Source organism: Lynx canadensis, chromosome A2 (genome assembly GCF_007474595.2).
Source record: "Lynx canadensis isolate LIC74 chromosome A2, mLynCan4.pri.v2, whole genome shotgun sequence".
Classification (NCBI taxonomy): domain Eukaryota; kingdom Metazoa; phylum Chordata; class Mammalia; order Carnivora; family Felidae; genus Lynx; species Lynx canadensis.
The window spans coordinates 44,910,555-44,937,967 of record NC_044304.2 but is presented as its reverse complement, the minus strand read 5'-3'; the positions used below and the strand labels follow the sequence as shown (position 1 = coordinate 44,937,967).

At 39.4% G+C, this 27,413-nt stretch overlaps 1 protein-coding gene across 1 annotated transcript in view; it reads right to left on the bottom strand.

Annotated features, from left to right (window-relative positions):
* CNTN4 (contactin 4) overlaps nt 1–27,413 on the bottom strand; it is a 460,587-nt gene that overhangs the window by 10,954 nt on the left and 422,220 nt on the right. Inside the window, exons 12-17 of the mRNA XM_032592345.1 lie at nt 14,699–14,874; nt 10,441–10,561; nt 6,168–6,326; nt 3,336–3,485; nt 1,736–1,806; nt 394–628 (exon numbers count right to left, since the gene is read on the bottom strand). Of these exons, the coding sequence (XP_032448236.1) occupies nt 394–628; nt 1,736–1,806; nt 3,336–3,485; nt 6,168–6,326; nt 10,441–10,561; nt 14,699–14,874 (912 nt within the window). The remainder of the gene's footprint in view (nt 1–393; nt 629–1,735; nt 1,807–3,335; nt 3,486–6,167; nt 6,327–10,440; nt 10,562–14,698; nt 14,875–27,413) is intronic.

Here is a 27,413-nt window from a genome sequence, read left to right as displayed (position 1 = left end):
GTTATTTATTTTGAGAGAGAGATAGAGAACGAACAGTGGAAAGGCAGAGAGAGAGGGAGACAGAGAATCCCAAGCAGACTCCACACTGTCAGCATGGAGCCCGATGCAGGGCTCAAACTCATGAACCATGAAATCATGACCTGAGTCAAAATCAAGAGTAAGATGCTTAACCAACTGAACCACCCAGGCCACCCATAATACACATCCTTCTTAATCAGCATTTGTCATAGGTGAGAGTCCTAGTCACTGGATTATGAAAATAAGAGCAAAAGAACAAAGGGAAGCCAAATGACTTGACTAAGATTCAGGAGAGCCTGTCAACACTTCAGTCCTAAAATCAGCAGCATCTCAGAACTGAACAAATAACAAATATATAGGCAGCATAAGCCATACCTTCTTCTGCAGAATATACCACTGTGGTGGGACTGAAGGGGCCTTCTCCCTTATTGTTGAAGACGCCCACTTTAACCTCAAAGGGAGAGAAGGGGCGCACACTCTCATTCCTGAACACGTATCTGGAGGCATCGGCTGATGCCAGCACTGTCAGCATCCAGATCATTTTGCCATAGGGCCGGAAGGCCACCACATAGCCAAAGCCTCTACCATTCTGTAATTCCTCAGGGACCGTCTGGGAAAGAAGGGAGGCAGCCTTCAGAAATCACAGCAGTTCGATTCAAATGCTACAATTGTTTTATTTTACCCTACCTCCCACAATCTTATACATACATTCTTCCCCACCTATCTTACTTTGGGTTTTGTCAAGAGTATTAGGCTTGGGGCTTGCCATCAGTATGGATGAGGTATCGAAGTAGGTTAAACAGACAAACAAACAAATAAACAAACAAAAAACCCAGTGAGAATTTGCAGTGGAGAGCCTGGCTTCTTGATGGGGGAGACCCAGCTCTGAAGTTCTTGCAAATGAAAGTCACTGGACAGTTGATCTAGAAACCGACATTCCAACATATACCATCCAATAAGAATCTTCCTCCAGGGCCAAACAGGCAAAAGACTTCGTTGAAGAAGATCGTCTTGGCTCAAGAAAGCTATTCCCCCTCAGAAATGAGGAGTGAGGCTGGAGGGGGTAATTTCTTTCACTGCTGGGGCTTTGGTTAAATGCAAGATCTTTAACTTTGGGGGTAATGTCTAGAATCTTCCAAAAACGTTAAGAACCCTTTCTAAAACTCCAATCTCATTTCTCAAAATCAATTTTTAATAAATTGGTGACTAACCTACCTCCAAGTTGTTTAAAAACCACCTTATAAAAGAGGACTCCAGAAGCAAAGCCAATTGCCAGGAAATTGTGCTGGTACACTGAATCTATTGCTGGCAGACATTTTATATCAATTGGCCATGCATCAGTTCAGGAAGAAAGGAAAACTGGTTTTCTTTGAACCAGCTTTCATATATATATATATATATATATATATATATATATATATATATGTGTGTGTGTGTGTGTACACACACACACACACACACACACATTTTTTTTTTTCTTGTGTGGTCTTCCATTTCATGATTGTTTTTTCTGTGTTAAATCAAATTAAAACTTAACAATTGATGGGCAAGCGCCACCTTTTCTTGCTGGCAATTAGCTACGTGAGAGGGGGTGTTTGCACTCAAGTAAATTTCAGCTCTTAACAAGAGAAGAGAAAATTTCTTCTATTTGTTTAACATACAGAAAAAAAAATAGCCTAGGCTAATGTATACTCCTTTTGTTCCATGATTCATTTACCTCCCAGGTTATAACCAGTTCAGATTTGCTGCCTCCGCCACCACTGACGTTAGCTGGGGTGACTTCGGGGACTGTGCAGGAGACAAAAAAACAAGTCATATCTGGTGTTAAAAGCAAATGAGAGGAAAGAAGGTTGCCTGACAGAAGTGACTCACTTTAAGCAAATACTCTGATAAACATATATCTTTGTCTTTTGAGATCAGAAACAGTGTGGTCAAGTGGCCCAAAGCATCAGCTTAAAGAAGTGAAACGTACCATGGAAATTGCCATTAGTTACCTGTTTCCCATTCAACAAGATATGCATGTTATGTGACATGTCTGACCAATTGTTCAGCTCCGTCCCTAGAGGCCAAGCTTCAGTGGTAGGAGGAAAGGACAGAGGTTCTGGTTCTAGTGCTTGGATAGGCATTTATTAACCATGTGGTGATACACAAAAGACAGACAATACACACTCTGCCCGTGCAGAGCTTACAATCTAGTTGAGGTAGAGCGCACATGCAGAACATACAGAGGAATGGTGACAATAAAGAACAACACGGTGCAGAGAGAATGGAGAAGTGCAGTGGCGTTCTGAAGTAGCAGGCTGCTCAGAGTAGGGATGGGCTAATGGCTTCTCGGAGGGAGGTGAGTTTTGAGCTGGGTGCTGAAGGAAGTGGTGGACATAGGTTGACCCCTGGCTCACTGTGCTTAACCTCTTTGATCCCCAGTTTTCTCTGTAAAAGAGGGGAAATTAGGCTAGCTTCCTCCCCAGGATTGCTGAGAGGAATTAATTAAATTACAGTTTTGGAGGGGTGGGGGGGAAGAAAGCATGGGGATTAGCTACATTATCATCAGGGAAACAAAAGACCCCATTGGTGTTTGGGTGTGTTCCCTTGGTTAAAGCCAATGAAATAGGTCTAGATGGAGTTTTGTGCAAGAGTAGGGTCAGACTTCCCATCTGCTTAAGGACCTTGCTATTATTCTTTCAACAAACATTTGGCGTTATCACAGCTGGGGACTCTACAAAGACCCACACCTAGGCCTCCCACATTACATGAGAGAAGGAAATGTACAACCAATGCAGATGAACTCATGTTATTCCCTCCCTGTGCTCATTCTAAGCTGTGCTTACAGAGGGTCATACTACACATACATACTGGCCTCGTATGAGTGAGCAGGATGTTCTGAATCTTAGCTTCTGGGAATGGTTTATACTCTAAGAAAAAATCTTACTAAATATTTCTGAAGAACTTATTCCTTGCGACGAGTGATTTCTGTGTGTTGAATTCATTTGAAATGTGGGGTGTGCCTTAAAAAAGTAAATCCTGGTTGAAGAATCTTGGTGACAAACGAACCATTGAAGGAAGAGGTGGTGTTTGGAAGAACTAAGCACAGAGTGTCTCTCCCTGTACAAGGAGACCCAGGAATGAGTGAGAACTTAACTCTTGAACTCAATAAACTGAGCATCTGCGGGTCTGGTTTCTGATCATTATGAACATTCAAGGGAAGGGGGTGCTAACACAGAGCCTCATTAGGGCTTACGAGCAGGAAGAATTCAAAGCCTTTTCCTAAGGAATAATAGCCACTGGCACAGACTCTCCATGTCCTGGATACTACTCACGAGCCTCTTCTGTCCTCCGCTTCTCTGAGGGCCGGCTGGGTTCCCCGATCCCAATCACATTGGCCGCAACAGTGCGGAATTCATACTCGACCCAAGGGTTCAAACCCACGACAGCCGCTGTGAATGTCTTCCCATCAATAAGTTCTGGCACTGAAAGACAACAAAAGGTGGAGATACTTTACAGGGTTCCATGTTAAGCAGATAGGAACTTCCACCCGTCATGATTACTGTTACTGTGTGCAGGGCATTGTAGGTGGTCTGAGACTAGTTGTACAGCAGCTGTTACAAGGAAGTCATCCCAGAACTCTCTATACTAAACTAACAAGTTCAAATGAGACACCAGCAGATGACATTACAGTATTCAAGGCCCAAAAGTGCTTGACTGTAATCACGACTGTTGTTACCTGACAAGTTTTTCAGCATTTACCGTATAGTAATTGGGCACACTGTTCAACTTCTACAATCATTCTATGAGTAAAGTAAAATTGCTGTGTTTATTTATACAGATGAGGAAAATGCGCCTTATAAAGATTGTTACTCATTCAAGATTGCGCTGGATTTGCTCCTTTGTCCGTGTGTTCCAAGCTCTATAACTTAACATAATAATGAATCTACAATATTACAATTCTGTAATATTGCTGACAGTGAACTGTACTAACCTATCTCATGAAAGAATCTGTAACCACAAAAGGAATGGCCACGAAGCACACAAAAAAGAAGTCAGAGAGGGAGAATTTGACAATATTCACCTACTAGTATTTGGAGAAGGGCTCCTTCCCAAGAGGACATGGCCCACTGTTTTGACACCATAAGCCATGAAGCTCTGGACATTGCCTCCGTGCTCACTGAACAACTTTTTGAATTTTAAACTGGTTATCATAAAGATGTCCCACGTGAGGGGTACCTGGCTGGCCCAATCACTAGAGCATGCGACTCTTGATCTCCAGGGTCATGAGTTCAAGCCCCACGATGGGTACAGAATTTACTTAAAAAAATAAAACAAAAAAAAAAAATAAATAAAGATTTCCCATGTGGCCCAGAAGATTCAAAGGGAGGTTCCCTGTGGCAAAGCTGAGGCCATCACACTGGTCACTAGGATTCGGTGGCTGCCAGCCTCCTTATACCACAATTACACAGTCCTAGCCTACAAAGGTAAAAAGTGGGGCTCTGGAGTCAGATCATCTGGATTCTAAACCTGAATCGACACTTAGTAGCCCAATGACCTTGGGCAAGTCGCTTAACCTTTCCATGCTTTGGTTTCCCTATCATACGATGAGGCTAATAACAGTATCTATTCACAATGCTGTTGAGAAAATCCAAGAAAAGCACTTAGCAGAGCATATCATGTAGCACATAGCAAGGGTTCAACAAATTCTAGTGTGTTTTTTTTTGTTTCTTTTTTTACCATCACTATCAGCAGCAGCAGCAGCTTCATCCTCCTCTTTTCTTTCATTATATTTCTGTAGCACCTCCTATTTTTAAAAAAGTTTCACAATCATTTCTCTTTTGGGTCATAACCAAATCTTATCATGCCCATTTAACAGAAGAGGAAGATGCATAGTCGTATAGAGATGCGCTGATTAGCAGAGTCAGGGCTAGAATGATCACCTAACTTTAAGATTTTTGCATATCTTTCCTTCCTAAGCACTTTTGAGATTCAGAAGAAAATCAATGAGCTGGAAACACACAAACCCATTTCTGAGGTTGGATAAGCTGAAGTAAAAAAAAAAAAAAAAAAAAAAAAAAGAGGTTGTGAAAATCAATAGGATTCATCCGAATTGCAGAAAACTAGGCCTATCACTCCATGTATTTCTACCTCAAGACATTAAGGTCACACAGCCAACTCTTAGGAACTAGAAGAGTGTGTATCTTGCTTGCAAAAACTACTTGTTTGTCCATTTTTCCTCAAATGAAACCTAGATAAAATAACAAAAAGAGTCAATTTGGGGGGGGGCAGGGAAGGTATGGTCAACTCACATTCCTTTATTTTTCAAGTTTGACAGTCTTCTCAGGGCTCTGCTCCACCAGGGCTATGGGCCTACCTGGCGGGGCAGGTCTGAGGGCCTCGCTGAACCATCCAATCTGTAGTAGTGACAAGCGATGTGTACAAAGGGCAGGGGCTTAATCAACACAAGTTTATGACCTGCGCTTACTGGGAATTCCTTGTTCATGGGGAATAATTGCAATCCCTGATCCCCGTCATGAGTGGGGTTCAACGGGTTACCTGCACCTGTCGGTATAGGGTAGGCACATGCTGAGCCAGGCAGTGTAGTACGTGTGTAGCCCCCAACATCTAAGGGCATCACAGACATACTTTTTAATATAACAAAATCTCATACCTCTTTATGCCCAAATTTAGCTATCTAAATAAAAATGGGCAGCAAGTCAAGGGGCTCCAGGCAGTCTTTAGTTATTGTTTTTTTTGAGAACACTATGTAAACTTTTACAAAGGCTATGTAGACTAGCATAATCCACTGCTTCTCAAAGTATATCATTAATAGTACACAGATAATTTTAGGTAATAAGCAGATTGATGCATTTTATTTTTACAACTAATGTATTTTATTATGTATGTTAAGAAAAAATATAACCAACATACAGATCTATCATGTGATAGACATTGTTGCTTAGGATAAGTTAAAAAACAAAGAGCTGATATAAAGAAAAACATTAAATGAATGATAGTACCATTAGATGAGGTCTAGGAAACATTTGTAGTTGTGTCTGAATGAGAACCTAGGTGGCCCTTGGTTTCTGCCACAGTGCTTTGTCCATTATGCTGAGTTTCAGAAGCCCCTATGAAAGACCAGCACCAGGCATCCAATATGGTACCTGTATTGACTGCTTGCCAGCCTACGGAGAACGGAGTCCTGGCTTGAATGACATACATGGTGATGGGGCTGTGGTTGTCAGGCCCGGGTCTCCAGGAGAGCTGAGCAGTGGTATCTGTAATTTCATCTATGGTCACAGCTTCTGGGGGTCCTGGGGGACCTGTGAAAGAGCAAGACCCTCAGAAGGGAGCAGTGCGTTCAAATGTCCAAGCAAATGATTGCTTAATTGAATGCAGAGCTGATCCATTCAACCATTTGTTCACCCACTCACAGATTTATCACTTGTCAGTTCCCTTTTGAATACCTCTTTGGGTATCCAGAATTCTTCTGGCTCTCAAACTACAGAGATGAACGAGACATGGCCCCTTCTTTCTTTCTTTCATTTTTTTTAAGTTTATTTATTGTGAGGGAGGGAGAGAGAGAGAGAGAGACATGGGGGGAAGGGGCAGAGAGAGGGAGACAGAGAATCCCAAGCAGGCTCTGCACTGTCAGCACAAAGCCTAATGCGGGGCTTGAATCCATGAAATGTGAGATCATGACTGGAGCTGAAACCAAGAGTCAGATGTTTAACCCACTGAGTCACCCAGGCGCACTGACATGGCCCCTTCTTTCTAGGGGCTCACTGTATAATAAAAAAAATAGGTAAACAAAGAATTAAAATAGAGTATCTGTTCCAAATGCTAGGAGAGAATACTGGGATACCACAGAAGTCCAAATTCCTTAATTCATCTATCATATGTTTACAGGTTTCTGGTATGGGTCAGGCAGTGTTATCTGTGGATAGAGTAGTGATAAATGAAGATAAGAGTCTTTTGGAAATGGTCATTTCTACCACTGAGGCTGCGGATGTGAGCAGAGAGGGCTTTAGAATGTTGGTGGTCGCAGCACTGCTCCTACATTCCCATTCCTGCTGCACTGTAATTACTAACCCCGCTCCTGTCCCACATCATATGCAAACACACGCTTGTATGCAAGGGAGCTGTTGTGAAAATGACCAGTGCTCAAAAGAGTCACCAGACTGCGGCTTTTTCATTGGAACTTCAGGACGGGGCTGGAATCTAAAGACTCTCTCTCATTTGCAGTTTCCGTAAGTCATACCTCTATTTTTCCACTTATCTTCCTGATGTTCATTGTTTCTGCCCATGTACTTAAACCATGGAGGCAAGAAGAAATCAGTTTTGAACGAAGGCTTGGAAATCATAAATAAGTAGAGGGATGGAAAGCAGTAGGCAAACACAAAATATCAACACGGCCCAAGCAAAGACCCGGAGCTGTCCTAGATTCCAACAGAAAAGCTCTTAGTAGGCAGTTAAATGTATCTGTGGCAAGGCACAAGTGACCACCTCAGGAAGGAAGGTGATTGTGAGGGAGACAGGATGACAAATCTCATGTCCCTAAGCAGGGATTAAGGAGATATTCCTAGGAGGGCTTTGTTCAGCCCCATAGAGCTTTCAAGTGTACTGCTAAATATGACTGGGCCAGGTCACCAAGCAGGGAAGAAAGAGACGTCTAGCAGAGTGCTGAAAAGTTCAATGTAATTTCCTGAAGTAAGACTTTGTTCTGAGATTCACTCTTGTACCCTTCCTATGATGTCCTAACTTTCTCTTTCTTTTTTTAAAAATCATTTTTATAGACCTACAGGTGAGACTAAATTTAGCTTCTCCCTCCTACTCCTGAATGAAAGGTCTGGAAATCTGTATGCTGAAACTGATTAATTTTCCATGGTGACATTTGAACATGTCAGTCTAATGCCACCTGGATAGAGCGGAGGCAAACTTTGGTCTTAACCAGATAAAGTCCAGAAGACAGTACCATCTTCTTGTTTCCCACTAGCTTTCTTATCCTAGATCTATGCCCCACCCCCATTTCAATGGGTGCTCTTTTCAGGGCCTTTAAAATCAAAGTACACAAGCACAAAAGTGTTCCCCTCCAAACTCCTCAATAAATTAAATTGATAGGAATTATCTGAGCCCATTGCTGTCAACCAAATAAAGGAAATGAAAGGGTGTATGAACTTGGCCATTGGAGATGAGATGGCACTTTCAAGCTTTGTTGACGCTGTGTGCTCCTGACCAGTGTGGAGATATGACCTCACAGAATGTTTACCAACTTTGTCTTGGGGAAGTTGGGTCACTCTTTCAAAATGACAAAATGAGCAAATGTTTATCCTCTGAACAAAATGTTCACATGGCCAGGGGCCCACAGATGTTTCTGTCACAGGCAACAGAAGAGGGAATGTTGGTGTGAGAACAGTGATTCTGCTGCTCTTCCAGTGATGAATGACCTTTCCACCTGTCTTAGTGCGACAAACTAAATAAAGCAGGTATCTGAGAATCAAGGAAGCTGGAGCCAAAACTCAAGGCTTTACCAGTTTCAGATACACAAATCTCTTACAGGGCAGTGGAATGCATTTCTGCATCCTTTCTGTAATATGCAGAAAAGCTGCAAGAGCAGAGCTAAAGGAAATAAAAGGAAAGATTATGGTTTAAAATGGCATATTAATTTATTGGCCTTATTAACTGATTAGACTAGATTTTCTTTTAGACTGAGTTTGCAAATTCCTCTTGGTATTTAATGTTATTTTCTGTGAAATGAAGTATACAATATCATTTAAGAACTTCAAGTATTACTGATTTAAATATTTATTAGTCTAATTTATTGGCGTTTAAACTGCTGATCTGAACATTATCCTAATTAAATAGAGGATAAATTTTCAGCAACAGAATTCTTTTGTCCCCAGGGGTAGAGCAACCCAGCTCTCATGTATTTTAAAGTGGAAATAAACACGTTTCTATAAGTTATTCAATGGGCAACTCAACCCAGGTTGCAAGTTTTTTTTCTCTTATCTGACTCTTATCTGTACCATTACCTACAGAAAGGTTTTTGTAGGCAATTTAAAGAGGAACTAAAGCAGACAGGATGGAAAAGCTATTTTTCTTTAACCTCTCTTGACAATGAGTTTAAGTAGCTAACTCCCACATGTCTCCCCCACTCAGGTTATGCCTAGAGGGCACAGCAACACTTCAGTTGCTTCCCACAATACCTTGTTCACCCTGCACTCGGATTCACCCTGCCTCCACAACTAATTTCCCCTGGAGTTTTGTATGCTTGCACTCAAAACTCTGCTGGCTAGAGATTCCTAAACACCAATAGTTAGGGTTCAGATGAAGGAGGTGCTAGACAAGAGAGTATTTTGATGTTCTGACTTGGCTTTCCTTTCAATACTTTGTCTGAAGCCACTGTTATATCAGTGCCCTAAATCACTAATTTGACTTAGCCCAGATGAAACATCAAAAGGCACTTTTAATACTTTAGAAAAGCCTTGTGCATGCATCGGTTTGATTCTGGTACGTATCCTGCTTCCCAAAGATTTTAATTTCAATATAAAAATATTTCTAGGGCACTTAGGTGGTTCGTTGGTTGAACGTCTGACTCTTGATTTCAGCTCAGGTCATGATCTCACAGTTTGTGGGATGGAGCCCTATGTCAGGCTCTGTGCTGACAGCGCAGAACCTGCTTGGATTCTCTCTGTCCCTCTGTCTCTGCCTCTCCTCTGTGCGCACACGTGTGCGCACTCTCTCTCTCTCAAAATATATAAACTTAAAAAAATATTTCTTAAAACTCCATTTACTTCTGTTCCTTTATAAGCTGGTTTCTTGGGGCTCAGGCAGGGCCTGTGTAGCCATTAGGTTGAACTTAGGCCATGCTGATAGTGCTCAAGAAAATCTCACAAATGTCATTTTGTCATTTGTCATCAGCCTCCAGCTTATTTACTACATCCTGGGCAGTTCCTCTAAAGGCATATTTTAAGAACTGTATAGAACTATTAACTTTAGGGAAAAAAGGGAACTGAGAAAATGTGGTGATTTTTCTGAAGCCACTGTTATATCAGTGCCCTAAATCACTAATTTGGCTTAGCCCATATGAAACATCAAAAGGCACAGTCTGATCCTTCTTTAAACTATTTGCTTTTGTTAATCCAAAATTATTCTAGAAGGTCATATCAACTCCAACAGCCATAAATCGGGGCACTCGGGGCACTCACAGGAGTTATTTTCAGTATGGAGTAACCGGATTTGCTCTGCACTTTCTGGTGATACCCCCATGAAAAAGAGATCCGCACAGAACTTCTGTAGGCTGTTAACCACTGTTTACAATGTTCAGCTTCTACCTGACTTTCTTCCATAATTCTCAAGTGGTGAGGTTTTTAGAAATCTGTGCAGCGGTAGATATCATAAAAGCGTTTCAAGAACAGAAACCAGAATTCCACATACCTCTGACAATCAGGTCTGCAGCAGCAGACAGCCTGTCTACACTTGTTTGGACCATGCAGACGTATTTCCCAGCATGCTTCAGCTGGATGTTTCGGATCATCAAATCACCAGCTGAATCCTGCTGATAAAGTAGGGGAAAGTGGCTACAATTACTTTTTAATGAGCTCTAAATATCATTATCACATGAAGGACACTGTGACTAATGGATTTATTTTACACTGGCTGATGAAAACATTAGTGATGCAAGCCATAGCCTATTAAGAATATGTGAGCCTGCTTGAGAGATAAAAACGCCAACATTTTCAGGACACACCTTAGACAAGACCTCAGGTATGTGGCTTCTCTGGGTCTCTGGAGCAGTTTGCACCCATGTTGGAAGCACTTAAACTACTTACGGTGGCTCTCGATTTAGTCCTGTGGGTTGCTTCAGATATGCGCTGAGCCTGAAGCCTTCACTGGCATTCCAATACTTTGGAACTCTATATTTAGAAAGGGGAGGCAAGCCCACATTTGGAGGCATCTGCATTTTACTGCACAACTCTGTCTCATAGCCAGCATTTTGATTGCTCCCAGATTTGAATTAAAAGATTATGAGGACCAGACTCTCTAAGGAAATCTAGCATCACCTAGTGTGGAATGCTGCTAATTTGTTTTTCAAATGCCAAATGCAAGTTTGATTAGCAGATGAATAGGACTGATTACATCCCAGTATGGATGTCTGTGTGCCACAGAAATATTTCTACTCATCCACCAGCATGGTACTTTTAATAAATATGACAAGATGTCTCTGCAGGTTATCGCAAAGGTGGCATTTTAACCAAAGAACATGGCTACACCTTGGAGGGTGGTTATTCAAAAGCTTGGAGAACAGGTGGCTTGCGTATAAGCGCTCTCTACAGGCCAGATTCAGGAAGCTATGCTTACTTCTAACCTCCCAATGGATAACAAGATAACATAGGTTATTTTGGCCCTGTTGCTGTTCTTCCAAATGACAATAATGTTGGATAATGCTTAATAGTATTAGAATATGGGAACCATATATTAAAGCTGAATACTCACATGTTCTACGAGGTCAGTGCTCTTGTTATCCTTACTTTACAGATGAAGAAACTCAAGCACAAAGAGGTTCTATGACTTGCCTAAGGTCACCTAGGTAGTAAATGGCACAGCTGGGATGTGAACCCATAAGGTCAGGCCACTCTACCATCCAGAAAGACCTTATTCTCATTCTAAATAAGGTGTACTTAATTCCCTTTGTTTTAGAGCAACACATCCCAAATTTACCCAGGACAATGGAAGACCTGGAACTGCCAATAGTTGTAAATAGGTTGAGAAGAGAGGCTCAAGCATTCAGTGAAGGGAAAGTTGATGGTTGGTCCTTAGCTATCTTGGGCTGTGATTTCATGAAAGTCTCTGGGTATTAGCTCACTGACTAGGCCTGCTGGGTGAGGTTGTGAGAATCAAACGAGACCGTACATGTACGTGAAATCCTAAAAACTGTGAAGCACAGAGTGCAAATTGGTATTACTGATGACCATGAGCGATCATGTCAAAGGTATTAAATCTAATTCAAGAAGAACTGTGATTTTTTTTTTTTACCTGAAATCTGTTTCATTTTTAACACTTGGGTTCTCATTCAGATTGTATTTACTAATCAAGTTTTATAACTGCTCAGTAAAACAGGATAATAATTGTTACCCTATCTCACAGGTTTTCTGTGAGGATTAAAGAGCCTATATACATGAAAGTGCTTGATAAATCAGCAGGCACTTTGCAAACAGAAGCCATCATCGCCACCATTATTGGTACTTCTTTACCCAAGACATTCGTGTGTTAGGACTCTTGAGTATAGGTTTCAACAGAAAATATGCCTCACGAGGGGGCATGTGCAGGGAAGACAGAAAGCTGTATTTGTTTTAAGGAAATGTTTACACTGTGCCAATAATCCATTTTATTCACCAAGGGCTTAAGGGCCGAGGAGACTAGCTACAGCCTGGAAATTTCAGAGTACAGCAAAGTATTAACAGAATGTGCTGTCTTTGTTTACAGATTTTGACCAGAGTTGTGTTTTTAAAGTAAAACTGAAACAAAGACAAAAAATAAAGTCAGGATTGAGGAACGAGTCTCACACAAGGAGACCACAATAACTTTCTCTTTTCCTTTGAAGTCACCCAGATCAAACAGTTCACTGAGATCTACATTCATGTTCCCACCACAATGAACAAAACAGCACCAGGTTATTTTCTCCTGCTGTGGTCTGTTCTGTTTCTGACAGAGCACTTGGAGGCTGTCAAAGGACAATGGAATAACAGCTTTTCCAAAAACTGCTATAGGCTGGCTCTCCCACGCATAACTTCCACTATGCTGACCCAGGAAGCAGAAACTGCAAAATGGCTTGACTTCAGAATTGCTTCCTTACCTTTTCTATTGACAAGTCCTACCTCTACAGACATGAACGATCCTGGTAGCTAATATACTTATTTCTCACAATTTGTAGTGCTGTCCTGAATCTTGCACTTATTAGCAATAACTGATTGGTGTTAGCAGAGTTTCACAGAACAGACAAGCATTTCCCACAGGAAAGGCTAACGAGAGTGATTCCACAGAGAGCTCTCTACGGAAGGTGGTCATTAGAGCTTGACTCCATTAGGGGTGTCTCCACCTGTGCCTCAGCCCTGGCTGATCAACAGCCAGTCCAGCATAAAGTCCTCATGTGTCTGACTGGCAGGGCATTTATTTCAATGAGTCAGGCAGCTGTTCTAATTGGTTGGTGCCTGTGCTGTTCTGGGAGATAATATTTTTAGCATCTCTCCTGCCCAAGACATTGGTCTTAGTATGAAAATGAATATTCTGCTTAATCTATGAAAAGTTTTCTCAATTTATAGTTTCCTGTTATTAACATCAATGTTACTCTTCCTTCAATTAGTACAACTATTTAAATGTATCAAATACTTCTTTTGTGGTAGGCATTGGGCTATGAACTTTTCTAGACCCGAAGGTATTTAATATCTTCAATGCCCTTGTGAAATTAATATTTCTCCCACTTGGTTTCCAAGCTGCATCATATCAAAGAAGTCCATAGTGCTTAATATTGGCAGTTTCATACATACCCTCAACCAGGGTTCCAAGAGGGAATCCCTAATGACCCAAGGCATCCACAGATAGAATAAACTAACTTTTCTCCTACGTATCCAAAATAGTACCAGTTGTATATGATATCTGGGAAAATTGACAAAATGCTCAAATAACTCTTGGTGTTCTGTGAGAGACATCATTTGAAAAGGCAGCAAGAATGTACGTCAAGTAATTAACATGAGTAGTAATATATATGGTTGAGTGGAAAGCAGATCCTCAACCTATCACCTGGATAATTTTATAAACTAGCCCATTTATTCTCAACATAAGGGGGAGGTGAGGCAAAATGAAGTGGGCACATTGGATTACTATGGCAGGGGCTGGGGAAGAATTTTCGGATCATAGCCTCATTCTTATTTTCCACTGCTTTATGGTTGGACCCTCCATAAGAATGGCAGTCAGAGTGAATCTTCATTACTAGTGAGCATGGAGGACTGTGGTAGGCCCCCCCAAAATTTTTTGAGAACAAGTGTGATAAATACAAATTGTTTCCAGATTTAACCTCATCTTGGCATGTGTTCAATGGTAGTATGTATTTTTATGGAAAGTAAGGCTTTTGAAAATTCAAACATTTGAATTCAAAATTACCTGGATAATAAATACTCTGATCAGACTTTCAGTCAAGAAAGAGAGCCCTAATGTCGCAATGATGTGGCTCCAAGGGGAGTTTAATCAGCTGCCTAAAAACACATGAGTAAAGTATTCTTAAGATATTTTTCTTAACCAGGTGCCATGATATATGGTACTGTATGGGGCACAGAGCCTGGGTTTTGAAGCTTAAAGCTGAGTTCTGCAATTTAGGGCTTTGAGGCCAAGGCAAGCCATACAATTCCCCTGAGCTTCAGTTTGCTCGTTCATACATAGCATGGAATAACTAGCCTATAGCATTGTTGTGAGGGTTACGAGGACTGCCATATAGGCTCCACTAAGTAAGTGGAGCCATGTTGATCAGGCAAAACGGAGCAGGAATTAACCAAGAATTTCTTAAAATAAGGTGCTTGAACAAAATGATCACAGAATAACCATACATTTCTTTTCGTGTTAGTCTAAACAAGTTGAGTCACTTTTAAGAAGTTCAGTTGCATACTGAATTTCCCGTAGATAGTCTGATATTAATACTTACCCCTCCGACTCTCTCAAAGTGGTCCCCATCTTTGTCAAAGTCTATCAGGTGTCCATTAAATGACCAAGTAAAGACGATATCCAGCGAGTGATCATGTGTTACCTGGCATGGCAGAACAATACTTTCTCCAACAGTGACATCCATACTGGAAGGGGGGACCATCACCCTTGTTGGATCTGGAGGGTGAAAACAAAGGCAAACAAACAACAAAGCCTGAGAGCTTGTGTGGAAATAAAATGCAGGATCCAAGAGCAGGATAAAACACTAAGTAGTTTTGCTTTATTTTTTCTTAGGCTGTGACCAGCAAACCTCAGTCATCTGGGAAGCTGAGACTCAGGCCAGGAGGTCATTTTTAATATGAAAAGATGAAAACACTCATTATGAGAACCTTCACAGAGCAACAAAACTCAGCTGGGGAGCACTGAGGTTAGATCTCAGAAGACACTCACGGAAGGGCCCACTTCTGGCAGTCCTGCTCAGAAATTGCCTCTTTAAAAAGGTTTTCATATCTCCCCAGTGTCACTAGAAAGCAGTAATTCAGTTGAGTACAAACAGGGAAAAGCCATGTTAATTTCAAGTTTGTTTGGCTTTTTTTCTCCCTATTATAAAAGTGATAAATGCTTAGTATGGGAAAATTAGGAAATTCAAGAGAGTTAAAAGAAGGGACCAACAAAACCAAACCAAACAAATCCTACTTACTATTTTACTGTCCAGATAAAACCTCTATTTTCATTTCGATATAATTTTCCTCTGTCTTCTTGATTTATAGTTTTTTAGTTGTTTTGTTTTGCATTATTATAAACACGATACACATATGATTTATCTTTTTTCCTCTGCTTACTATGATATAGATTTCTGTATCCACATATTTTTATAATTTGCATCACGTACTATTAAGTTTATAGTCTCAGCCTATTTGAAACTAAGACAGTTTAGCAACTTTTATTATAAATGTAATATAAAAATTCTGTAATGAACTCATTGACAAAATTATATATATTTGTATATGTAGATTACATCTTTAAAATAAGAACAAATTCAGGGGCGCCTGGGTGGCACAGTCGGTTAAGCGTCCGACTTCAGCCAGGTCACGATCTCGCGGTCCGGGAGTTCGAGCCCCGCGTCAGGCTCTGGGCTGATGGCTCAGAGCCTGGAGCCTGTTTCCGATTCTGTGTCTCCCTCTCTCTCTGCCCCTCCCCCATTCATGCTCTGTCTCTCTCTGTCCGAAAAATAAATAAACGTTGAAAAAAAAAATTAAAAAAAAAATAAGAACAAATTCACTTCTAAATTTACCCTTTACATTATGATTTTAATTGAAAATGAAATGGGCTTGTGTAGCTGAGACAGTTTATAAACCCCAATACTACATTCATATGCCAATGATCTTTTATTTTTCCACTGCAACATTATTTCATAAATGTTGTCAGAGAGTACAATGGTGGAAAGCAACTTGAATTAAACGTAAAGGTCACATAAGTACCTAAAGAATGAAATTGTGAATTCAGCCATATTCCAGAAATTTCTCCGCTCTAAACCAAATCAGACAAAATCAACCAAACAAACCATAATAAAGAAGACAAATCAGAAGCACCTTGATGGCTGTTGGTTAAGCATTCAACTTCTGCTCTGGTCATGATCTCATGGTCTGTGGGTTTGAGCCCCGCGTTGGGCTCTGTGCTGACAGCTCAGAGCCTGGAGCCTGCTTCAGACTCTGTGTCTCCTTCTCTCTTTCTGCCCCTTCCCCACTCGCACTCTCTCTCTCTCTCTCTCTCAAAAATAAATACACATGAAAAAAATTTTTTTTAAAAAAGAAGACAAATCAAAATCAAACAAAACAATGAAAAAATATTAATACCCTTCAATACTCACAGGATTGTATTTCAGGCTGTGGGGTATATAAATATTAATTAAGTGTACCTCCCCAACTAAAATCTCAGCTGGAAATTTTGAAATGATATCTCATAGAACACGTTTGATGGACCTTACTTTCTAACAACACATACTAAATTTCTTTAAAGAGAGTATTTAAAAGAGTTTTTCTGCCCTCTTCTTATCCAACCATGGAAAGCAAACATCTCAAGTCATTAGAAAAGGAAAGTCTGTGTCCGTAAACAGATTATTATCTCGTGTTGAGATATCCTTTTGCTGTTTTCCAAAAATAGGACAAGATCATAAATAGATTGGTGTGTTTTTGTTCATTGCTGTATGAGTGATGTCCACGAAATGAGCAGGTACAAACAGGTATTGTCAGGTAAGAGGTAATGGGAGGTAAAATCCTTTATTTTAAAATCTGAGGCTTTACAAGTTACATAATCAAAATTTGCTCTATTGATTAACTGACCTGCAGCTATAGATACAGATTGAGATTTTTAAATGAGGGAACGAATTGAGAGCAAAACATCTTAGAATAATTCTCACTTTTAAATTTAAATTTTCCTCATCTATAAAATGGAAACTGGAATGAGTGATTCCTGGTTAAGATCATAGGTGTGTATGGTTTTTATTCGGCAAGCTTTTGCCTAATTTTCCTTTAACTAGCTGTCTACTGATTTCACAATTTAGGTTCTTATCTTAATGAACCTTCATTCATTTGTTGATTTATCATCCACCAATTGTGTAGTGTGTATTGTAGGTATAACCATGTCTTGGTACCAAAAGAGATATAAAAAAGAATGAGGGAATAAAAGCATTCATAATAATGAAGTGAGCCACTTACATTCCAGACACTGTATTAACACTTTACATGGATTATTTCATTTATTCTTAAGAAATAGGTACTATTATCATCTCTACTTAATGAATGAGGGAAACTGATGCCTAATAACAGTTAAGGAACTATCTACTGTGCTAAGCTGCCTCCTTTCATTTAGCTGAAAACATGATATCCATTCACGAATCATCCAGAGAACAAGTCTAAGGGCATAATACAGCAATTTGTACTCTTGCTTAATTCAATAGTGAATTGAATTAAATGCAGAAGAAATTCTGAGAAGGATGTGGGGTGAAGACAGTTTCAGAGGGCTTTATTGCAAGAGTAATGAAGTTACTACCTTAACAAAGTATAAAAAACAGCAATGACTTTATGCCTAAAATGCTGGCTCCAGCCCTAAGCTTACACACCAGACTTCTGAGAGCAGAGTCAAATGTCCAGGCTCAAGACCACAAAAATGTCTTCGCTCCCTACTTCTGACAGCTTCTGGGTGAGCAACAAGGAGTTGGCACATGTTCCAAAGCCTAGAGTCATATGCAATTCTGGCTCACACTTTTAATTGACATTTGTTTCCTGAAGAAATGTTCATCCCTTTATGCACATGTATGGATTGGGGACAGATTTTATTATCAGTGAACTCAGTGGCCTGTTAACCAAGGACTAGAAAAGTTCCCTAAATCAAGGATTATGCTGGTACAGTCTGGGCTGACAGCTGCTAATTCATTAACTTAACACGTGTCACCGATTCATGTTCTGAGCCCTCAAGCAGCAAGAATCAATGCAAAGCAAGCCATGCAGTATATACACACTAGAGAGGTCTCCTTGGGACTAGAGAAAATTAAACTAAAGAGGTTGAAACCTCATTATCTAGTTGGTTTTCTGAAATTGTATGCTTGTTCAGTACTCTTGCTTTCTATGTTGTGAATTCTGATGCTTTTCACTTGATTAATTTCCTCAAATCGGAATACAAACGCTGTACACAAATAAACAGATGGCTTCTTCAAAACAAAACTGTCTCCCCTCCTTGGGTTTTAATTCATCAAGATGAGGAAGAACCTATATTTACGACTTCTGTTCTGAAGAGTCACTCCAGCTATTGTTCTGTGCATAGAACTCTCAAAGGCAATTAGGGCTCAAGATGTGAATTGATGTCTGGATTTGGATATAATTAAATACCAACAATAAACATGACCAACAACACACCTAAACTTTGCTGCTTGCTCTTGGTTCAACCTGCAGAGAATGATAAATTCAGAACTCCAGAAGAATGATGTTTGAAATGTGTATATTTACCAAGTGTTTAACCCCCCTAAAATAAAACAAAACAAAATAAAATAAAATAATAAAATAAAATAAAATATATGTTCTACATTGTTTTCTATAATAGAGGACAGAATGTAAACTAAGTGCTTTGTTCTAAAGAGCATGACAACCACGAGAGAGACAATTATGTTCAATTCTGTTAATGTTTAGGTCAACAGATGCATAAATTATTATCCAAGTCATATTATATTCAGACTTTCATTGTTGATGGAAAAGCTTTCTGATCCAGGGCTTTTATTATTTGTAAAAACAAGTACCTGTCAGTCCACAGGGTAAGAATTCTATTTTGATTTTGCTTCCCCTATACAATACCAACCCTTCCTTCATTTCAGTTGATAAATACTTTCATTCACAGTGTCAAGATATTCACTTGGTGAGTACCAGGAAAGTACTTAATGTGTGTTTTATTCCTCTTCATTCTTCCTTTTGTTAGTGAATTTCTTCACTATAATGGTTTTGATGATGCCTTTTAGTTAGGTTGTGTCTTCTTTTTTAAATTCATTTTTATAGATGGAATTTTAAACATGGGATTCTTCAAAACCATGAGGTAGTCAAAGCTGACAGCTCCCCTCAAATGACACAGGGTGAATGGCCAGAGAGCTATTTTTAATAGTTAAATGCTACAACAAAGATGGTTGGTTAATTTTCACGATAAATCTGGAGGTAGCATCCTAGGGATGAAGCGCACTCTTAGTTGGTCTCATCTTTGGAATAAAAATAAAACCTGTGTCTGATGAACTATATTTATCAATTCTGCACAAAACACACATCTAAAAGGAATACCCTAAACATGAGATGAAAGTCCAAATTCACAGTGATTTCAAGCTGGACCAATTCTTTTCATTTAGGATGAAATGTAATAGGGATAAAGGCAAAAGGTTACCCTTAAAAAAGTCAGCTACAAAAGTACAGGCTGGAGGAAGACTGGATTGGCAGCTCATGTAAAAAAGACTAGAACATTTCAGTGTCAACAGGGTCTGTGAAGCTGCCAAAAAAAAAAAAAAAAAAAGCGAATGTGATCTTAAGTTGCACAAATAGCGTGTGGTATTCCATCTTAGAAAGGTAAAAGTTCCGTTGTATTTTGCATTAATGAGACCACAGCTTGCTAGGAACAGCCTTTGGCTTCCTTGGCAGATTAGTGCACGTAGGGTAGTGAAGCACCTAATAAATCTATAACAGCTAAAATAACAAAATGTTTGAAACAGAAAGAGAAATTAGAGGAGATAGGAGAGTAGTCTTCAAATATGTGAAGGCTTTATAGGCAGAAGATGAACTAAACTTATTTTGTGTTGCCCTAAAGTACAAGGTACAAAGAGGTATATTCTGGCTCTGTGTAAGAGAGAACTTTCCAATAATTTGACCTTTTCAACAGGGAAATGGGCTGCCTCAGGAAAACATGAATCACCATTTCTGAAAGTATTTTAGTAGAGGTAGGCACCATTAGAGGAGATATGTCAGGTTACACGGAAGGCCAGCGAGGCTGGATAAAGCCTATTAGAGCTCGGAAGACGGATGCTTCCCTGACCACCCTACTCACTAGTGATCCTTTCCTTTAGTGAAGCTTGTCAGCATCAACTATTTTATTTCTTCAACATTAAACCTGAGCATTGTTGAAGACTATCATTTACATATATTCAGTTTCTCCCCTACAATCAGGTTCCTTGGGGTCAGGGACCACATCCTATACTTTTATAATCCCTGCAGCCTAGCTCTGTACCTACTCATGAGGGCTGGTTAAGATAAATTGTTGACAAACTGTGAATGGTGGTATTGGTTAATGATAAACATAAGGCCCTGAACCTTGAAGTGCTGTAGATTGGGAAGGTATTGTGCTGATTTTCTTATTATGTACATAGAACATAAGAAAGGAGCCACCTAAGGGTTCATTCACTCTATATACTCTGGCTCTTCCTCTGTGTTCATTACTGACTTTTGCCTCTAAGGCGACATTTAGGGTTTATTTTTTTCTTGCTTGTAAAAAGCAATTTATTTTAAAAACAATTTATCTCTGAATAATTTCAAATTTACACAAAAGTATCCAGAAATACAAAGGATTCTTTTACCTTCACACAGACCCCTCCGTTGTTAATATGTTACTGCATTTGTTTACTTCTTTTCCTTTCTTTCTTGCATGTAATGATATATAATAAATAAACCTGATATTATCTATAATATATAATGTTTACTCACTATCATTAGCCTTTTGCTTAACCCTTTGAAAGCAACTACATACAAGAGATCTCATTACCCTTAGACATTCCAGCACGTATTTTCACAAACAAGAACACTTTCCTAACAGCACACAACTCTCCAAATAAGGAACTCAAAATTGGTACATCACCATTTTGTAATCAAGATCTTGTTCAAAATTTGCTACCTTTCTCAGTCCAGGACCTTATCCAGGAATGTGTGCTGAATTTAATTGTCATGCTTCTTAAGATTCCATCAAGTTAGAACGTTTCTTTAGCCTTTCCCTACCTTTCAAATCTTTGACAGTCTTAAAGAGCATAGGCCTTACATTCTGTAGGATTATTCTCAACCTGGATTTATCTGATGTTTCTCATGACCTGATTTAGATCGTACATTCTCAGCAGGACCAACGCTAAAATGCTGTGGTGTATCTTTTAAGTGCATTGGGTCAGGTGATGTATTGTGAACTCATCTTTACACTGATCATCTGAACCCTGATCATCTGGTCATGTTGGTGTTTCTGGTTTCTCTACCTCGTATTGAACAATTTCCCTCCGTGTAACTGATTAGAATTTTGTTGGGGGGGGGTATTCTGAAACTGTACCAATTTTCTGATATTCATCAAACCTTTACCCACAGACTTACGATCTGTTAAATATTCTTGCTTGAAGCAACCACCTTTGTGATGGTTGCTGAATGGCAAGTCTGTTTCCATCATTCTTTGTACATGTAGTGGATGACTTTTTCCTTTAAGGAAGAACTTCTCTCTCTCTCTCTCATATTCATTCATTCATTCATCTGTTTACTCTTGGCTTCCTATTTGGGTGGTAATACATTACTATTGTTACTTATTTTGATGATCAAATAGTACCCATCTTGGCCAGTGGGAGTCCTTTTAAGCTGGCTCTTATGTCCCTGTGACATTATGCTCATTTGTTGAATAGTTCCTTACTTTCTGGCCCAGTAAGATGTTCCACGCACATCTTACACTTTGCTGTAGTGCTTAAAACAGCAATTTCTGTAGGGAGGACTGGTTCTTTTTAGTGGAAGATGGTTTTGATAAATTAAGATGTGGACACCATGTGTTTATTGATTCTAGGACCATTCAGCCAAAGAGCTGAGTGCCCACACATACCTACACATGCATAATACACATATACATCTATAATTTTTTCTAGATCTTACCCTCAAAACATTTACTTATTTCAACTCAACACCCAAAAAATAAATAAAAATGGGCAGAAGATATGAACAGACATTTCTACAAAGAAGACATCCAGAGGGCCAAAAGACACATTAAAAGGTGCTCTACATCACTCATCATCACCAGGAAAATGCAAAACTACAATGAGATATTGCCTTACACCTGTAAGAATGGTTAAAGCCAACAACAGAAGAAACAACAAGTGTTGGCAAGGTTGTGGAGAAAAAGAAACCCTCATGCACTGTTAGTGGGAATGCAAACTGGGCCAGCAAGAAAACAATATGGAGGTTCCTCAAAAAGTTAAAAATAGAACTACCCTACAATCCAGAAATCACACTACTGGGTATTTACTCAAAAAACACAAAAGCACTAATTCAAAGGGATACATGCACCAATGTTTATAGCAGCATTTACTATAGCCAAATTATGGAAGCAGCCCAAGTGTCCATTCATAGATCAATGGATTAAGAAGTTGTAGTAGCTATATATAATGGAATATTATTCAGTCATAAAAAGGAATGAAATCTTGCCATTTGCAACAATATGGATGGAGCTAGAGAGTATAATCCTCAGTGAAATAAGTCAGTATAAGAAAGACAAATACCATATGGTTTCACTCATATGTGGATTTTAAGAAACAAATGAACAAAGGAAAAAAAAAGAAAAAGACAAACCAAGAAACAGAATCTTAAATATAGGGAATAAACTGATGGAGTTTCTTCCAGAGGGGCGGTGGGTGGAGGAAATGGGAGAAATGGGTGATGATTACACTTATCGTGATGAACACTGAGTAATGTATAGAATTACTGAATCACTATGTTGTACACCTGAGACTAACATAAATTTGTTAACTATACTGGATTTAAAATTAAAAAAATGAAAACAAAACACCAAAAATCATTTACTTATTTGCTTAATCACTTTATTTTTTGTTCAGCCTAACCAATTCCCAACTTTGTCAACTGTCCCCTCAGCCCAGCATTTCTGTGCCCACATTCAAAACTATCCCATGTCCTGGGATTTTGGGCCCAAAGACCCACGTCTCCATACAGCTCTCCAACCCATCTTACTGCCCTGTATCTTCAGCTACTATGCAGACTCCCCTGTGTTGGGAATGGAAGGGATTTAGGAAAATAAGAGAATGGAATGGAAGAGAAATGGGACTTAGATTGTTTTAGCATTTAAAATGTAAAATTTAGGGGTGCCTGGGTGACTCAGTTGGCTAAGGATCTGACTTTGGCTCAGGTCATGATCTCATGGTTCGTGGGTTTGAGCCCTGCATTGGGTTCTGTGTTGACAGCTCAGAGCCTGGAGCCTGCTTCCAATTCTGTGTCTTCCTCTCTCTCTCTGCTCCCCCTCCACTCATTCTCTCTTTCTCTCTCTCTCAAAAATAAATAAAAACATTAAAAAATAAAGAAAAAGTTCTTAAATCTGGATAGAGATTCCTCACCTCCCCCAGTTTCCCGGCAGTAGCTGTGACCCATGCTCTCTGACTTTAGGCATAAACAGCTTTAACTGCCCAAATATGCTGATGAAATAATATATATTCAATGTATCATCATCTAGATAACATTAGGCATCTACACATTTGGTATTTGTTTCCACCTCTCCATTGTGGTTATAAATTATTGTTCCCTTGGAAATTCTTTAGATGTGTATGATTTCTTTTAGACATTTATTTCTCATTAAGATTTGTTTTCTAGTGAGCAACTATGTCTACAAATTGAAAATTTAAAAAATTTTAAACATAGGCTATTTTCTCTTTATCTTACCTCTCTTTTTGGTAACACAAAATATGATTTGTTGTATGAACAAGGGAAAGGGAACCAGTTGAAGAAGTAATGAAACAAAGATTTTATCTTTGTTGAAGACAAGGAAATCTGCCCTTTTTAGGTAGTGGAAAAAAAACACAGCAATGGCACAGGGCACTTTCACGAGTCAAGGTTTTTAATCGATTCGTGCCAAAAAGTACCACCATGTAATATGGCGACCTGGTTCTTTGAACAAGTTGTGCAACTTGATAAATGACATCAGAAGAAAACACAAGGCAAATTCCGACTCCAGTCGGATTGAGAACAAATGGGAGCCTTTTGTAAAGCAATTGACAAAGCACCCTTGAGCAGAATGCTTACCAGTCTATTTTTAAGGATGAGGGAAAAAACACAAGACAGAGCAGTTTAATAAGCCTGGCAGCAACAAATGGACACTGCTATGCACAAGCCAAATGAGGGTGGTAAAGTAGAGGTACTTGGGAGATGAGCAGTTAAATGATAATCAACTCTATGAGATTTGCTGCTCAAAATGGGTGGCAGAGAGAACCTATTTCGTTACGACACCAAATGCTCTTGGTTGCCTTTCAGGTCTCCAAATTGGTTACAACAACTAATAATATGGTTTTGTTTTGTCTTGTTTTGTTTTTCTTAATGTTTATTTTTTACTTATTTTTGAGACAGAGAGAGACAGATTGCGAGTGGGGGAGGGGCAGAGAGAGAGAGGGAGACACAGAATCCGAAGCAGGCTCCAGGCTCTCAGCTGCCAGCACAGAGGCCGACTCGGGGCTCAAACTCACAGACCGTGAGATCATGCATGACCTGAGCTGAAGTCGGCACTTAGAACTAAGCTACCCAGGCACCCCTGTTTTGCTTTCCAATAAAGCAGTTATAATATGTCTTAAAATTATTCATGGTCAACCCATTTCCTCTTATTTTCACCTGCTACCAGGGAAAACAAACCCCCGGGTTTGGGATTTGTGCCATGTTTTAGTAGGAGGGTTTCTCAGCTGGAATGTCTATCTAAATGGGAAGAATTTTCTGCAGTCTAAGCTTCCTCTATGAGTGAGGATACTCCTCAAACAAAGCGGCAAGCAATAACAAAGGAAGGGGATATGCTGAATTTACCCTCTTACATTTTCTTTGTGAAGCTTTCTTCACAATTGAAAAGGAATGATCTAAACAGACTCTTGGAAAAGATTTTCATTGACAAATCAATTGTATGTTCAGGTTAAGGTATAGTTAAAATTACTCTATGACTTTTTTTTCTGCAACAGGAGATTGAAAAAAAAAAAGAATGAAAAATTGGAACCACAGGTATCTTTCAACCATGGAGAAACATTCTCATCAAATAATAATTAGAATTCTTTCTGTTTGTGAAGGAGGGATTACAGGTCTGTTTTCTTCAGCTACTCTACATGAGTAACTCTCCCTTATGAGTCGCTGAGCAAAAGGATCCCAAAGAAAGCCCATTAGTGTCAGTGAAATAAAGTAAATCCTATTATAGACAATACATAAGAATGGCACAATGAGGTCTTTGCTGATTAAAGGAATACATTATTGTACCTGATGGACATCTGGTTGTATCTACTGATACAAGGTAAGAGAATATTTATCTAAACTGCAAAAGAAATGAAATGTACACCTTGAGGCAAGGACAATGAATTCCATAGACAATGCCTTCCATTGTCATTACATGCAAAGTAACAACCAAGTGCCCATTCATAGCTTGCTACATGAAGAAGGATCAGTATCTGGTCAGTAGGTGGTGCTGAATCCTCAGCAGTAAGAGAAAGCATCCCTCCTTTCTGTTTATCCTGCTCCTGTCAGCAATTTTCTACATGTTTTCAAATTCCTCAGTTTAAGGACTCTGCATCTTGGGAAAGAGGCAATATTTCTCATTTTAAAGCAGTGTTTCTTTGTTTGCTTATAGATTTGAGAAAAGGTCGCTGAGGAGCATATGAAGCTTAAAATAGAGGGTATTAACTATCTTTGTAGACATTATTAGTGACCCTCCCTTTATTCGATGCAGGAAGGATTGATTTATAAAGCTTTCTGCAAAACAAAAGCAAACAACTCCACCCACCCTAGCAGTCTGAGTCACTATTGACTAGCTTGTTTGGGGGCTTGTCTAAAGTTCTAAGTGAAATTTTTCCTGAAACCCTTCAGGATGGACAACTATTAATAGCTCCTAGGCCCCTGCAATTGCTGAAATGCCCCTTATGTACACATGGCAGATAAGACATCATTTAGCTAACGAAGGTTCTTTCTCTGCTGCAGTGCGCTCTACAGAGTGTGATCTGTATGCATATTCAATGAAACTTAAAGAAAGGACAAAGAAAACTAGGAGAGTCTTCGATTAAGATTTTGTTAGTGCCCTTCGTTTTGAGAAGGAGGCAAATAGCTGGAAAACACACTCTTCTGGGAAGAACTACTTTCTGGGGGTAGATTTGAGGGTCACTGCACATTTGGTCCAATCTTCCACACCAAGAGATAGGGAAACTTTTCTTTCTATTGAGAGTTGCTGACCCAGAGAGGAAAGAAAAAAAAATCAATTGAGGGTCAGAGAAGTATAAAGCAACTTGTTTTATTTTTAGAGAGATGTTTACAAGTTTTCATGCCTTTTAAATTAGGTACAGGGGACATAAAAATCTAAACATTTATCAATGAATTTAAAACTCAGACCTAATCTACGTAAAAGAGAGTGGGTTAGGGGGAGAATGGGAAAGCAGAGACAGGAAGAGAAGAAGAAAATACTGAGAAACAGAGCAAGAAAGACATAGGCAGAGAGCAGCAGAGTCCTTTGCTCCAAAACACCAAAGAGATCATATGCTGAATAAAGGACACTCACACAGAAAGAGAAGGCACACAGTCACACAATTCTTGGAAAGTGAAAGGCATCCTTTTGTGGAGCAACATTACATTTTGTGGTTTTCAGGATATTAAAATAGAAACCTTGGCCAGGCAAGCTGTATCAGTGTAAATACAGTCATTTACAGATAAGTTGCATCTTGCTACTCCCACCTAAAAGGTGCTTGGAATTTAAGCCACAGTGCTAGTTTGACCCTAAGTCCCACATTTCCCTCATCTTCATTGATTGTCCTTTACAATGATAGCTGGGCTTTGCCATGATGATAAGGGAAGCACTCTGGTGCTAATGTCATCTAAAAATGAGGAGTGAAGATCAGCATTAAAAATCGGTCAGATACTTTAGAAAGGGATTTATTAAAGGCAAAAAGAGGAACAATATTCTGGCTAGGCCTTGGTTACATGAAAAAAAAAATAACTATTTCTTCATTCCAGAAACAAATTACTTGAATTAAAACAAACACACAAAAACCCCTAGGGTTGTGCGTGCGCATCCAAATGTCCATTCCTCAATAAATCTTTTAAAACTTTACAGGAAATGTACTCACTTCCTAGATTATCCATTAGAATCTAAGAGCTCACAATTATTAGGGAAAATAGAGAGACAAGACTCTGACCTAGTTGTGACAAGTATGTATGTATTACTCGCAT